Source organism: Branchiostoma floridae, chromosome 3 (genome assembly GCF_000003815.2).
Source record: "Branchiostoma floridae strain S238N-H82 chromosome 3, Bfl_VNyyK, whole genome shotgun sequence".
NCBI lineage: Eukaryota > Metazoa > Chordata > Leptocardii > Amphioxiformes > Branchiostomatidae > Branchiostoma > Branchiostoma floridae.
The window spans coordinates 31793477-31809732 of NC_049981.1; the positions used below are offsets into that span (position 1 = coordinate 31793477).

The window sequence follows — 16256 nt, forward strand, 5'->3', positions numbered from 1 at the left end:
CAATCAATGGTTTATTCGAGCAAAGATAAAAAGTGTCCCACAGTGGCAACCAAATAGCTGGATTGTTGCCAGGGCATTACAATGCATTGGATCATGGAATATATCATGGAACAAAGTAATTTTGCAGAATAGTGACGTTATAACTACACTACTTTTACATTATCAACATTATCATAAATTGACTTGTGATTGCTAGACGTTTTGGGAGCAAAGTCATTGGATTGTTTCATTATATTCATGGGGTGTCTGACCAAACCAGGGTGCTAAAACATCGACACAGAGTTATGAAAAAGTACAAATGTACTCCGTTGTAACGTTGTTTTAAAAATATGTTTGACGTTTTCTATCAAACAGTTCGAAGGATCAATTCACTGGTCTTTTGAACGATACGATAGACTTTAAATACAAAACCCCTAAGTTTGACTTCAATAGACACCACTGGAATATTTGCAATATGATAAAAGTTACTAGGTACGTGGTGCAGTGATACCGTTACCATTTATTTCAAATTCCTCCGTCAAGAAGTCCATATTTTCGGTGGTGACTTTATGAGACTCACATACATATGAGAACTGTGAAGTTATGGATGATTTTTGGTATCTGTGTAGACATGGAAAGGCGATAATGTGCCTCCTAGCTGCTTTCTACCGTACTGCATCGAGGTTGTATCATACTTACGGGTGTTGCATTCTATTTCTCGTTGGACATTTAAAGGGAAAAAGAAAGAAATATTTGCCGCAAAATGTATTCTATTTAAAGGCTTTTGATTGACCCAAAAAGAAGTTGTAAGTCTTTGTAACGGGGGTTATGTCCTCCGAAACCCCAAGCAGGTCCTACGGTAGCATAAGATCGTATAAAAAGCTACCAATGAGTTTAGAGACGGCCTAGAAGTGTGTATGGAGGTAGCCATACACACTCCTGGCGGCCGGCTAAACTCCTCTGCCAGATTTTGATACTATCTTCAATGCTATGCGTTGTCTTGTCGCAATCTAGGCAAAGTCAAAGTCAATGATACAGTAGGATCTGCTTGGAGATTACTGTCCTCCCGGTGTTTGACAGTCTCGGATCATGCCTGCATCACTCCCCCCCTAGCCCTGATGTCACGCTGTTCATTTCCAGCAGAGATTCTGACAGCGCGCGGAGAATCACGAACTGACAGATCACACCGGCGCACCGCTCCGTAAAATCCCCACTTATTCCACCCCCAACGTTTGGTATGTGGGCCATGAAAGCTTTCCCGGTCCCGCAGTTTTCGGCGCGTGGTCGTATTATTAGAACCAGACTGTTTGGCGGTTTGGAAGAGCCGCCCTGTCATCAAGTGCGCGTCAATCTACGCGGTAATAAAAACGGTGCAGTGCCAGTTACAAGCGCTGCGTGTCGCTTCTGAGTGGTCTGCTTGGTGATTGGGAAGAGTGGTCCAGTCATCAAATTGTTTGAACCTTTATTTATTCATGAGAAAACTCAAATCGACCTGCAGGTGGGTCAGTCTGCCCAGTGATAGAAGGAAGTCGAAGCTTCGCATTCTCCTTGAATAAAGTTCTTGAGACATGCACATGAAAGCGATTCAAAAGTAGAATTCTTGGCGCTTCTGCAATTCTTCAAATCCCAGCAGTCCGGGTCTAATAGGCTGCTCCCTTACCTAGACCAAGGACGTTATATATCTTTTACTGAATCTTTTCAGCAAGTCTTGTTTGGCCTGTACTTAGCCCGGAGTGGCAAAAATGTGCAATGAAGGTCTTCAATCAATCTATGTAACCTCCTTACTAAGACCTAATGATAATAACCAAAATACTATCTAGTTGCTTGAGTAACTGCTTTTTGGCGCATCTTATTACCTGGATGCCTAACATTCATGGACGCACTGTAACGTTAACGTTACATGCCTTTACATAAGCCCGTGGCGCAAAGTCTCAAAGTCTCAATTTGAAGAACCAAGGACACCCAGAAAGGGGCCATAAAACGTTAAAGCACATACACACAAAAAAAATGTTGAAAAGATCTTGAAGATGGTCAACTTTAGAAATATGTGCTTTTTTTTTCGTTTATGTCACGTGCGGATTGAATAATTATGTTAATGTGTCCATTCTTCCTGTCGTATTACTAACAGTTACATTAACGATACCTTTCATTCCCTGGTTTTGTCGTGGATTTGAGTGAGCAGTGCAGCAGTGACATCTAGCGACTTTATTTAAAAGCGCAGGTTTATCGATCTTTAAAAATGTGCGGACTACGTCATCACTTCCTGCGATCAATACGCAGGTGGGAGGGCAGCTGACTTTTGAAACTTCCAAGTGTCTCCGCCGTATTTACAACTTTCCTCGGCGCTTTTCAGACCTTTAAGCACTAAAACAACAAGTTTAAGGCAGGTAAGAAGAACTCAAAGCTGTACGGAGTCGAGAAAACGGAGGTATTCGTGCGACATTCGTGTCTTCTCAAGTGTAAAACCGCGGCTTTTGGTTGAGATAGCAACGGATCCTTAGGGCACCTCAGGCGGATCGGAGATACTGCAGAAACTCGGGAAGAACCAAAACTTTGCGGAATTATTTCTGTCTCTGGAGGATTCTGTCCGAGTTTTGAGGGCTCTTGTTGTGAGGTATGCATCAGAAGAAGACGTGAAGGGGGCTTGCAGGAAGAAATGGAGATTCCGATCATGTGAATCACGGAAAGGCGGATTCAACAGAGAGGTAAACAAAATAAACTGCTCTTTCTTCTTCTTCGCTTGATTTGTTTTCTTTTTCAGGAACATCTGTGTGCTCCATGTTGAAGAATATTTCTACTATTTTGTGTGTACTGTAGCCCATTTTTGTCTCGAACTGTGAAAATCGTACCACGTGAAAGACCTAGACACACAAAGATGGTCCAAAAACGTTAACAAATAAATTAGTAACAGTTGCACATTTACACAGATTTAATTAGAGAGTAACAGACACCTTTGGACTCGATGTTTTTGAAATATGAAATTAGCTACCAGACGAAATATAAGCTGTTTTGCTCAGTGCTTTAAGCAATCTATCAAAGCCACCGTTTCAGATTTCCTGACAAAGAAGCGAGATAAAGCTAATCAATTATTGATATGACACCTTGTTATTGTTATCTCTATACCTGTGTGTATTGGGGGGGGGGGGGCAGTCGAAGGAGTAATTTGAAAAAAAAAATACAATGTATATCTACTCAAATATCCTGTAAACAATGTTGATATTTTGCTTGATTTTGTGTGATCATATGAAGAAAGATTTTTGAGAGTCAAGAGGAGTTTGACAGTGTACTTTGGCTTACAAGTAGCTTAGAAACCAATCAAATCATAATTTCATTTTCGTGTATGATACTCGTATCGACTGTATAGATAGAAAAATATGAGCACTTTTCCCAGCTAACATGTAAAAAGTCTCACAAAATAAACTACAGTATATGGTCAAACGTCTATCAGTATCACCACTTTCACAGGTTAGTGCAGGTAAAATTGGACCTGTGCAGGTATCTCTGATGTCTATTTTGTAACCTGCACTGGTCCATAATATTAGAGAACTTTGACCACTGTCCAGCCTGACACTGTTCAGTTGTCACGTTTAAGTAAGTCAGCGGTGGCTCAAAACTGCCAGAAAAAACTGTTACAACTTGTGTATAGGGCTGTATAGAACTCCCGGTCACAGCTGTTTCTTCCCAGCAAACAGTCGTAAACTTTCACTCAGTCTATTTCTGGAGAATCATATTGATCCATTGACATCACAGACATCAAAGCCACCGCTAACCCAGTCACTGCCCCAATTCTGCGACCTGTAGACAGATGGTTGGCTCCGGCATGTATCGTTTGTCTTATGGCATTTTGTAACTTTGTCTTATTGTAGCATTTTGTTTCTTAGTTTGTCTTATAATACATAGCAATTTGTTACTTTGTTGGTCTTATTGTAGCATTTTGTTACTGCATTGGTCTTATTGTAGCATTTTGTTACTTCGTTTTGTCTTATGAGTTTTTGTAGCATTTTGTTACTTGGTAACGAAGTACGTTTGTCCAAGGATGGTTTGTCTTATTGTAGCATTTTGTTACCTTTGTGCATTTTGCACCACAGAACTGCTGACTTCTCCAGTTTGTTTAGTCTGTAAAGGGATCTGGATCCCTTCATTTGGAAGGTTTCAGACTGGGTACTAGTAAAAGTTGTTGCTGGGTCTGATGGAAAAAATGCTGGACCAATTTTTGAACTGAATCTGATAAAAAAAGAAAATGTCCACTGTAATGTATTCCGGCCAAACATTTAGAGTTACTAGTACAAGTAAAATAGTATTGTTGGCCAAAACAAAGCAGACTTGTTTGTCCCAAGCTCAGAAAAAAAAAGTTAATATGTGTAAAATGGCGCACTTTCTATTGTTATTTATTTGTATAAATTGTACATGTGCTATAATAGTACAAGTTCTTTTGATTTGATGGAATTCATATGCAACAGTTCTAGACTGCCAGACATCTGCTTGGAGCTGTAGCTCTATACAGGAAGTTGTTGAGAGGAAACACATTTCCAGACAGGGCTGTTGAGAGAAGATATGCATGTATACATGTGGGTGATAGGCACAAGTCTTCAACTGAAGCCAATGTTTCTAGGAAGAGTTGTGTCATTTTATAGCTGCCCTGTTTTTCTGATATATAGTGATACTGTCCCCACCCCACCCCCAAAAAAGTTTTTGTCAGTCTACATGTACAAATGTAGCCAGCTGAGAGGATAGCTCACAGATGTGGCCGGTACTAGTACTAGTAGGTCCACCAGTCATCAGTGTTGACCTGCTGACGTCTGGTATTTAACTCAGGGCACTTTGGGAGTTGCTCACCCAGCCTGACATTTGGGTGCTGATGCACAGACTTGATACTGGGAGGCAGGCTTTTAGCTAGGATTTTATCATAGGGTGTCCAAATTTCTTGCCATTAGGCGAGCGCTGCAGGCGCGAGTATTGTAGGGGGTCTGGGGACTCAGAAAATTCGGAAAACATCATTTCCCACATTTTGAGGTGCAAATTGGGGGGTCAATGAAGGAAATTTACTGTCAGGCAGGCCACAATTGTGACCTGCAGCATCCCTGGTCAATCAGAATTTCATGCTTGTCAGAAGATCTGCTCCCCAACTGGTGTAAGGGTGTACAATTTGTGTTATTTCTTAAACAGGGTGTAAACACACACCTACCTGGCTAAAAGCCTGCTGGGAGGTACCAAAGTCCCAAATAGTACATGTTTAAAGGTTAGTTACTTACTAGTATCCAGTGTCCAATGTTGGGATACAAACTACTAGTAGTACTTATTATTAATAAGGTTTTTGGTACATGTACCTGTTTGTGTCATAGGGCTACATTAAAACATTGAGTTTCTGTGCACTTTTGTACTTACATGTACATGTCACATTTTTTAATCCCCCCTTACTGCATACGGTAGTTAAAGAAAATATAATGTGAAACGAGTCCATAGTAGAGAGTGAAATGTGCTTTAATTTTCAGATATCAAAATTTTTTATTGCACATTCAATGATAAAGTTCTTGAAATGTAACACATCCAAGTGATCCAAGGCAACACAGCAGCAACCCTTTTTCAGCTTGTACAAAGGGACCACAATTCTATGTTTTGTATTTTTTTTCTAAGTACAAGAAAACTCAATTGTTAAGTAGAATACTGGTAAATTGTGCCTCGATAATACTTTCAATATTTCTACATTGTTTATTTAGGCCACACCAATTTTATTTGTTGTTTCTCGGATTTCCCGACCCCATTTTTTCCAATTTTGGTGTGGCCTTAGGCCGACTTTAGACAGACAACACTTTCATAGTCATGCGACTGTTGTTATCGACAACGTCGCCGGCGACGATATTTTTAGGCTGTCTAAAGAGGATCAAAATAGTCGTGCGAGGGTTTTTATGGAATCATCGTGCGACCACCTCGGACCCAGTCGCGCGACCCTTCAGCGGGGGATCTGTGACTATTCCTCACATGTCTAAAGAAAAGTCGTCGCCGGCGACGGGACTGGATCATATGCTAATAAGCCTGCAGCATGTTTTTTTCTATTTGAAAGGGCATTTTTCTCCGTAATTATACATGCAGTCAGTAATGGAAACGTATTTTTGTCATCAGAAACTGCCTTCCAGCGCAATGCCCCGCCACCAGTGGCTACATCCTTCACGAATACTAGTAGTAATCTGTAATACCACCGGCGGCCACGAACGCCGGGTTTAATTCCAGATTTTCCCGTCTCTGTGCCATTCTTTGTTGGGGACAATGTTTGTTTGCAAGCAAAAGAATAGTAATCTGCTGCATGACGAAAATGAAGAATTCTCCCGCCATTTTTAATTGGCAAGCAAGAGGTCAATGTGGGTCACGCACGCACGCACCGCATTGGAATCCTGCGCCGCGCGTGTCCCGCAATACTCTGAACGCTTGTCTAAAGACAACCGGTGCCCACAACGAATAGTTAATAACAGTCGCACGACTATATAAGTGTTGTTTTTTTGAAGTGGGCCTTAGTTTGGTACCACCCTAGCATAGTATATACATGTATAATACACAAGACAAATCTTTCAGATGACCAAAAAAATACCAGTCATCCTGTTATATTTGTTCAACTTAAAGGTGGCTTCTCAATGTTATAACATTGAGTCACAAAGTGTGATATGTTGCTACAGCCAAGTGTACAAGTTGTTCCACCTGTAGAACAAACATAGCGGTGGTCACCTGTACAGATAAACATTAACCACAGTGTTTGTGTTCTACACATGACCAGGTGCTTTGTTAATATTTATCTGTAACAGGCTGCACTAGATAAATTAAGTCCTACATGTATATCCTGGGTATCATCCTGGTCAGTTTACATTACTCTGATAGAAGATTCATATCCAGGCTTTTAAACATTCTACCACAAATTTCATATCTTTAACAGGATACATACATGTACACAATTGTAATTTTATTGTGAACATTTGTCATACATTTACACTGTATATAATACTATCATCAATATTGCTAAGATATATAGGACATCTATCTGCATCGAAGTTGTGCGTTCTTCGGCAAAAGCTTACACACATACACTAACACAGACATACCACATACACACACACACACACTGACACACATACATACATATTATATCAGCTAGCTGTGCAAATTTTTACACATGTAGTGCATAATCCACAAGTCAATCAAATCATAATAAATCTTGTTCATGTCCTAGGGACCAACATTTTCTCCAAAATTGTCTAGAGATCTACATAGATACAATCACATTCAACAAGTTGGCAAAACTGAATATGAATTTATGAAATTTGATGTAAAGCAAACCATGGTGTATAATTTCTTAATGTAAGATACTCAGATACAACCTGTTAAATGTTTACATATTGAAAAGTTGATTGTGTGTTGCCCCCGTCCTCTAATTATCAGTGCTAGACATGCATCAAGTGTTTGTCAAACTATCTCTAGGCCTACATCTTGTGTGAATGTAAAAAATTTCAAGCCTGCCACATCATAAAAGAGCTCATCTTCTAAATAGATAGTGGAAAAATATCAAGTTCAAAATCCAGGGGATGGAAAAAATATTCAGGCTGGCTAGAACACCTGGAGTTGTTACATAGTCTCTAATCCATCTGTTGGAGAGGGACACCGTTGTCAGCCGCCGCGGGAGGGGGGCGGTGTGGACAGACCAGCCGCCTTGCCATGCACGTCAGGACCATCATGGCGGCCACGCTGACACACGAGGTCACCATCACGAGGTAGTGGTGTTTGAGCCACGGTTCGGGGGTGGTGATCACGATGTAGTCAGGATGTGTGGCAGGAGGTTGGCTCGTCAGTGCTGCTGTTGTGATGAAAGGTGAGCTTGTGGGTTCAGCGGTGGTACCGGTAGCGGTGTCTTGGGTTGTAGCCAGGAGATTTGGCGATGCGGTGGTGTTGGGAAATTGAAGCCACGTGGACGCTTTGATCGTTTGCTGCAGGATTCGCATTTCGACAGAGCGGCTGCCAGTAGACACCACTTCCGCTCCACCCCGTTCTGTCTGAAAGGTGGACGACGTCGTTTTCGTAGCTGTCGTCGCGGGCGTTTGTGTGGCGGAACATTCTGTTTCGTTCTCCGAGACTTTTATCAGCGGCACGTCCTTCAGGCGGCTGGGGCTGTCGCAGACGTAGCTCTGGTCGAAGTCTCGCGCCACCAGGATGCACGACGGACACTGCTGACAGGTGAAGAGCTTTCCCTCGTCAAGTTCAGCCTGGGTGCACTTGACCTTGACGATCAGCCACGCCATGCTGCAGTCACAGGCTAGCGGGTTGTTTTCGACGCTAGCCGACGACAACGCGGGGAAACCCAGCTCCTGCGAGGTGAAGTGCTTCAGACGGTTCCTCGCTAGATTCACGTACACCAGCCGTGGCAGGTACTCGATAACAGCGCCCAAGTTCACGCTCGTGAGCTTGTTGTCCGACAGGTGGAGGAACTCTAACGCGGGAAGGTTCCGAAGCGACATCCAGTCCACCGTGTCGATGTCGTTCCATCGTACGCTCAGCGAGGTGAGGTTGTTGAGCGGCGGGACCACCGTCAGGTTTGTCATGCCGTTGAAGTTGACGTGCAAGCGAGTCATGTTGGCTGGTACTGCGGGCAAAGCGGTTATCTTGGTGCGCCAGCAGGTGACGCGTAACTGCGGGACTGGAGAACTGTCTTGTGGGATCGACTCCTTACAGCCGGGGGGCAGAATGGCAGAGCTCGCGCCACAGACAAACCCACAAACAACCAGGCAAAGCTGGAGCCGCATCATGGTTATACCGTCCGGGTGCGAGAAGACTAATATGGGATACAGTGCTGACAAAGTTTTTGAGAGTTACTTGTTGAGTTGTTCACACTCAAAAGTCATCATACAAAGTCAGAACTGGATGCATGTGCTTAATGGTTATACCGTCCTGGTGTTGTGACCGGATCAAGAAGACTTGCAGGATACAATGCTGACAAAGTTTTTGAGAGTTACTTCTTCACACTACAAAATTCAAACTGGATACTTGTGGTTGATGGTAATACCGTGCTGGTGTTGTACTGGATCAAGAGGACTCGTAGATTTTGATGTTGGCAAAGTTTTTGAGAGTTACTTGTTCACAGCAAGTCTACAGTACAAAGGTTGATGCGAAGTTAGAGAACTAGATGCTTGTTCATTATGGTTATACTAGTACTACTAGTAAAGCAAGAGCAGCATAATGGTTATACCATCCTGGTCTTGTAGGATACAGTGCTGACACAGTTTTGGAGAGTTACTAATGTTCACAGCAAGTCTACTAAGGATGAAAGTAGAGCTGCATACTTTTGCTTAATGGTTATACCGTCCTGGTGTTGTGACTGGTTGAAGTCGACTTGTAGATTATGACGTTGGCAAAAATTTTGAGTTACTTGTTCACAGCAAGTCTACAATAGACGATGCAAAGTTAGAACTGGATGATTGTGCTTATTGGGTATTAGATACTGGTAACCCACCTCAGCATTGTGACCAGTTCAAGTTGTACATGTATATATGATGATTGTCAAAGTTTCTGCAAGTTACATGTTTGATGGTTGTCCAGTATCTCCGTTTTGTGACTGGTTCAAGAGTTAATGATTTGGGGAACCAAGGAGAATGTAGAAATGGGCACTTGACTTCAGTTGGGGAGGTAAAAGGCAGAAAAGGGAAAGAATGGGTTGGGCTCTGCCTCCCAATACCGTGCCCTAGACACAGTAGATGACAACACACTGCCTCTACGGCCTTAAAATTAGGCCTACCTTTTACCTTTTCCTATGCGTACCTTTAGCTGCAAGCGTCGTCACCGCAATCTCCAAACTGACAAATACATGTACGTGGGATGGCTGGCACATATCTTACCAACACGTGTATATGGTCTCATTACGCACGTGTGGCCTGCTGTGATCGGACCACTCCAAACTATTTTGTTGGTTCTATGAGCACATGCTTGACAGGTGGTAAAATTTGACAGAAGAAAACGTTACAACTAAGTCACATTTCTCTTCCTTAAAAGTTGAATCCACCTTGTTACAAGTTGCACAGCATAATATTTGATTGGCTACAATTTTTGTGGGAATGTCTTGCAATGCAGGCACTTCTCAGTCTGGTTTGATTTGTCGGCAGCAGCTTTCTTTCATGTTGTTTATAAATCTCAATCTGAATGGAGACTTTTAATCAAAGTAAGAGTTGTTGGGACCAAAATTCTATAATACGAATTTTTAAAGAAATAATCAACAAGCACGCTTTGACTAGTATAAGATGAGAACAGAAGGTTTGGACTTACAAGAGTTACTTGAATCCAGATATATTCCCTCTCCGAAATTTGGTTTCGAAATTTTTTGGGGGGAAAAATTGGTCAAATCTGAGAACCAACATGTTCAATTCATGTCGTCTGATTGTCTATTTCCTGTCCTTCCATTTTGATTGGGACATTTTGTGTTTCGTTCTGATTGGTTTGTCATTTTTTAAATTTCAAACATACATAAAATATACATTTAGGTTGGCAGACAATTAAAGCAAACTAACACGATATACTCTAGAATAGTCTAAAACAAGAGTTGCTAGAAAAACTGCAAAATAGAAAATAAGAAAAACATTTGTGTGACATAAAGTGACACTGAACAAGGATATTGAATTCTAGCTACATATCAATATATCAACAAGTGCATTAGTAATTTAGTTGTTACCATAATGATTATGAAATGAAGTCTTTACTGTGTACAGTACATGTATCAGCTTGTCTTCAGCTTGATTTTGCCATACCTTTGTTTTCTTTGGAATCCAAATTGTCTTCAGTCTGAATTGTCTAACAACATTTCCTATTGGACATCTGAAATTGTAATCATTCATAGTTAGAGTATAAAAGACCTGTTTCATCCAGAGCACTTCAGTGTCACTGACGAAGGATAGTGGATTCTATCCGAAACGTCTGACCGTTTCCAAAACTATATCCAGTTGGTTGAGTAACTACTTTTTGGAGTACAGTCAAACCTGCCCAAGTCGACCACCCGGGGGACCGGGAAAAAATGGTCGATTTGGACAGGTGGTCGCTGAGAAGAGTATCAACTCAAAACATGCCCGATGCAAAGTATAAATGGTTTCCGTTGTGTTTAATGGCAAATAGCAAGCACACTGCACGCACGCAAAGAAGCGAGGTCTTTAATGTCAAATACAACACGCACATTGTAAACTATAAATTTAACCCCAAGCTTTTATCGAGCTTTTATTCGATACAGTGTTCTAAAGCTCAATATTTTGATACTGTCTGTTACCATACAAGACTTTATGCGTTCTTGTGTTCTTGATCGCCTTATCTGAAATAACTACGGTGCACCTTTAGAATTCGATGCCCGATAGCGTACTTACCCACTGGTGAATGTACAGTACAGTTGAACAAAAGCTCTTTCTTAAAAGGTATGAGCTACACAGATCTTTCTTGAAAAAGTATGAGGCTATATACGTTTCAGCATTCGTTCACCTTATGATGATATAGATTTAAAAAAAACTTCTGTAACAACTAAATTCGGATTTTCTTACAACGAAATTTCCTCCCATATTACAGTAGACTGCCCGATTGACCCACCCATTGACCGCCGCCATCTGCATTCTAAACATAACATCGTAATGACAGTCAAAATCCGACGCAAACTGGCCGATTTCGGCACAAAATCGCGCTAGTTATCATCAAAAATCGATGAAAACCTCAATTTTAAAAATGATGCGGTCGTTATGGGTCCCAATTTGGGCCGGTCGCGGTCGCGTTGGCCAGGTGGTCGTTGAGAAAAGGTTGCTTAATGCTTACGTCAATGGGAAAAAAATTCGGGACCGAGAAAAAGCGGTCGAAATGGCCAGGTGGTCGCTGAGAAGAGGTGGTCGCTCGGGCAGGTTTGACTGTACATGTATCTGTATGATTTTTAATCAACGATGTCAGTGAAGTGACCCCTGTTCCTCCCTGCCGTTGCCTAGGTAACGGAAGATGCCGGTGTCCATCAGCCTGCAGGTGTCCCTGGAGGAGGCGCTGCAGGTGCGGGCCGGTCCACTGCAGGAGGGGGAGGTGTGGGGTGTGCTGTGTCAGAGTGCAGAGGCTCTACAGGACCTCTTCCTGAAAGGTAACGACATAAATTTTTCACTTAGTGCTGACTGACATCAATGGCTACATATAGTAGTAAATTATACCCGTAATCAGACTGTGAAGTCAAAATGATACAGTGCTCGACCCAGGCGGCAACCTGAGTCAAATCAAAAGCCAGCATCAACACTTTAGGTTGCCCCACTGCCCAAGTTGATATATATTAATTACATTACTTCCTTCAATTTCAAATCAGAAGACCTGTCCTTCAATGTCACAGGACTGAAATTTGTTTGTTACGATGGAAAGAAAATTTCACCCAGTCTGTCCAAAAATATAATATTCATGACACAAAATTGATGAAAATGAATGAATGTAATTTTCCTAGGCTTAGATTTATCATTATACCAAACTGACAAGATGAGCTCCAAACAACGAGTGAGACGAAAAAAAATTCAAAGCTGAAAACACAAGCATTAAGAATCCTGTCCTGCATAGTTTTTATGGTCTTCTTGTTAGTTTTGTCTGTATCATCCTGTCTGAACTCTGACCCTGTGTTCTACCGTTGCTAGGTGACAGGGACCTGACAGATGGGCCCACCTTCATCATCACCCCCCAGTCCCTGCTGCTCACACCTACTGGGCATGTGCAGTTCGCTGACTCCATGGAGACCCCAGGGAATGATGGGAACTCGTACGTCGCCCCGGAGATGTTCCAGCCAATCAACACCGACCTTGAGACAGCGGCTGAGAAGGTCAAGGGCTCTTCCTTCTGAAATAGCCATTCTTGCCCATCCCTATTTATTTTTAAATCTTATTCTCCAATGATTCATCACTGTTCATCGTAATAGTTGATGGTGAATAACGTTATATAACTTATAAGAAATATAGAAAAGAGCGAGCCTTGTTATTCAGTGATGTACAAACCCGATAAAACTATTCACAGCTGATAGTAAATAGATTGAAAACTATAAGTCAGACATACCTGATTGAACTGTGACAGCTATTGTTTACAGTATTTTTGTATGACTTCTCTACATTATCTTCTTTAAGAACACTTCTTTTTTTACTGCTGAATGTAATCTCCCACAAATGTACAATGTACTAACTGGGTATGATGCTGAACTGGGAGAATTGAACCCAGAACCAAAATGATTCCACACTGCACTGGGTAGTGGACTCCAAGCACCCCTTGCATGCTTTGTTAGTATTAGAAGTGTTTTAAAGATTCAAACCCAGAACCATTAGATTATAACTGCAGGAGTTAATGTTTCCACAGATGTACGTAATATACTCTCTAGCCTAGGTATGACACTGTACTGGGAGCAGACTCTCTCTCCTTGTCTCCTAGCAGACTCTGTTCCTTGTCTTGCGAGGGTTGGACATTGTGGGATGAGCACCTTTTAGGTCTGCTAGGGATTCAAACCCAGAACCTGTTCATGTTCCTACAGATGTATGTATACTCCCTGGGTATGACGCTGTACTGGGGGGCCGACTTCGAACACCCCAAGGTTCTGTTAGCACTACTAGTGTTAGATTCTAACTGTTACTGTTTCCACAGATGTATGTGTACTCCCTGGGCATGACCCTGTACTGGGGAGCAGACTTCGAGCACCCCAAGGTTCTGTTAGTATTACTAGTGTTGGGGATTCGAACCCAGAACCTTTCGATTCTAACTGTTAATGTTTCCACAGATGTATGTATACTCCCTGGGCATGACCCTGTACTGGGGGGCCGACTTCGAACACCCCAAGGTTCTGTTAGCACTACTAGTGTTAGATTCTAACTGTTACTGTTTCCACAGATGTATGTATACTCCCTGGGCATGACCCTGTACTGGGGGGCCGACTTCGAACACCCCAAGGTTCTGTTAGCACTACTAGTGGTAGATTCTAACTGTTACTGTTTCCACAGATGTATGTGTACTCCCTGGGCATGACCCTGTACTGGGGGGCCGACTTCGAGCACCCCAAGGTTCTGTTAGTATTACTAGTGTTGGGGATTCGAACCCAGAACCTTTCGATTCTAACTGTTAATATTTCCACAGATGTACGTGTATTCCCTGGGCATGACACTATGCTGGGTAGTTGACTTCTAGCACGGATGTGCAAAGGATTCGAACCCGTAACCTTTAGATTCTAACTGTTAATGTTTCCACAGATGTATGTGTACTCCCTGGGCATGACGCTGTACTGGGGGGCGGACTTCGAACACCCCAAGGGTCGGGCGCGGCTGGGAGCTGAGCTGGAGAGGGTGCTGCTGGGAATGTGTGAGGAGAAGTCCAGCAGGAGGCTGTCCCTCATGCAAGTACTCGAGGTACGGAGCCGCAAACTGGATCTTACATATTTATGTACATGCCCCTACTGAATAGTGCGGAAAACCCCCAGTTTTAATCCTGGCAAGGGCATCTTGGTTGTGGCTGCACCCGTCTTTCGAACGTAATGTAATGTAATGTAAAAGGATGTAAAATAGGCAAACGGGGGTCCCGTGTTCGAGAAAATGCCTTGAGCGTGTTCAGGGGAAGGGCTACACCTCCCGCAATATGGTTGTTTAAAAATATACCCTGCTACTGAAACAGCAAAGAAACTTGCTGACCTAAATTTTCATGTGCCACAAAAGGTACCACAGGTTGAACAACAACAATTGGAAAGTATGGAGTGGTATCTAATATTTGATAATACAGCTGAGTGGGTCCCTGACATGGGTGGTGAGCAGTAGGTTTAAGTCTTCACAGCTCTGTCCAGTGGGTTTGCACAGGTGAAGTTGCACTCTTTGATGGCATTCTTAACACACTTTTCTCAGTCTAACATGACCTCACTTTGTATTAAAATCAACCTGCAAGAACATGCCTTTGGCTTTTCACATCATTGTCTGTTATATTTTCTTCCCTTCCTTTCTTTTCTGCCAAAATGTTTTCTACGTTGTCCACTTTTGATGTCTGTTTCTTCTTTCTTTCTTTCTTAGCCTTGCTCTTTTCTTTCTCAGTCTTTTTCTTCATCTTGTCACTCTTGGGCTGTAATGATCAAAGGCTGTGACTAAGTTCGGGTAGGTGAATTAAGGTCTTTCTCATGATAAATAATAACTGTAATTTTCTTTTTCATGGAGACTTTACTTGTTTGAAGTTTGAGCTGAAATGAAGCTTTGTGCAATGTTTAAAGTTTATGGTTTAGAAAATGAACCTGATTTTATAGTTTTATGACAACAAACCCACCTTGAAAACTACAAAAAGGAAACCGCTGCAAAGATATCAAGATTCACAGTTTGATCTTAGTGAAGGTGATAAAAATTTGTTTCTGCTGATGTTACAGCCTTGTATAGGCTCACAGCTGGAAACGACCTGTCACACATAACCTTTGCACATCTATAACTGAAAGCATTATCTAAAGCTAACTATAAAGGGGGGTTCACACATGCGTATAGTACTGTTCCAATCTGTAATAGCTCTGCAGGAGAAAACAAAAACTCAATGTTACATGGTGTTGTTTTCCCCCAGTCGTGCTCCTCACACCACCAGAAGGGCCATGCCGTCTCTGCCTTCTCACAGGTCATCCAGCTGGCCAAACTGGTGCTGGGCAGTCTGCCCGAGGTTGGTTTGTTTATTTGTTTCTTTGTTTGTTTATTTGTTTGTTCATTTTGCAAAACCAGTACCATATGGCTGGACCTTTTGTTTGTAGTAGTCCGAAATGTTAAAAGATTGCTGATTGTTTTTCACATATTCAGATTAGGGACAAATTAGAATGGACTAGGAAATAAAGGGGATTGGGAAATAGTCAAAATTTGACAAAACAATACTGCACGGCTACATGTTCCAAGCATTATCATCATTGGCTTCAGGTGGAAAAATGCTGTGTTCCTTTCTGATTTGTTTAATTTTAGTTGTGTATGTCAAAAAGGCCTATTGACATGCAAGTTTCTTTCCTTTTAAGTGCAGTGTAGCCTACAGTGTTCACAAGTAAAGGGAATTAATTGGCACATGGGTTTTGGCTTCTTCATTGAAAACGGGTGTGCACTTTTAGTACAGTGTAACTTTTTATCTCTTTACTTTGATTTTAATGTCCTGTGTTACGTTGCATTGATAGCATGCAGTTGACAGGAAAAAACTATGAAACAAGTGACAATGCTCTGTTGCAATTATAAAATTTATATCTGTACACAAAATAAAGCGCTTACCAGCAAGCTTTTGATCAGTCCTCTGATCCT

The 16256-nt window shown here is 42.0% G+C and overlaps 1 protein-coding gene across 1 annotated transcript in view; it reads left to right on the top strand.

Annotated features, from left to right (window-relative positions):
• The first annotated feature begins 2237 nt into the window (after nt 1-2237).
• Nucleotides 2238-16256, top strand: part of LOC118411836 (tyrosine-protein phosphatase non-receptor type 13-like) — a 57974-nt gene continuing 43955 nt past the window's right edge. Inside the window, exons 1-5 of the mRNA XM_035814324.1 lie at nt 2238-2684; nt 11955-12097; nt 12630-12811; nt 14217-14372; nt 15550-15642. Of these exons, the coding sequence (XP_035670217.1) occupies nt 11965-12097; nt 12630-12811; nt 14217-14372; nt 15550-15642 (564 nt within the window). The 5' untranslated portion in view covers nt 2238-2684; nt 11955-11964. The remainder of the gene's footprint in view (nt 2685-11954; nt 12098-12629; nt 12812-14216; nt 14373-15549; nt 15643-16256) is intronic.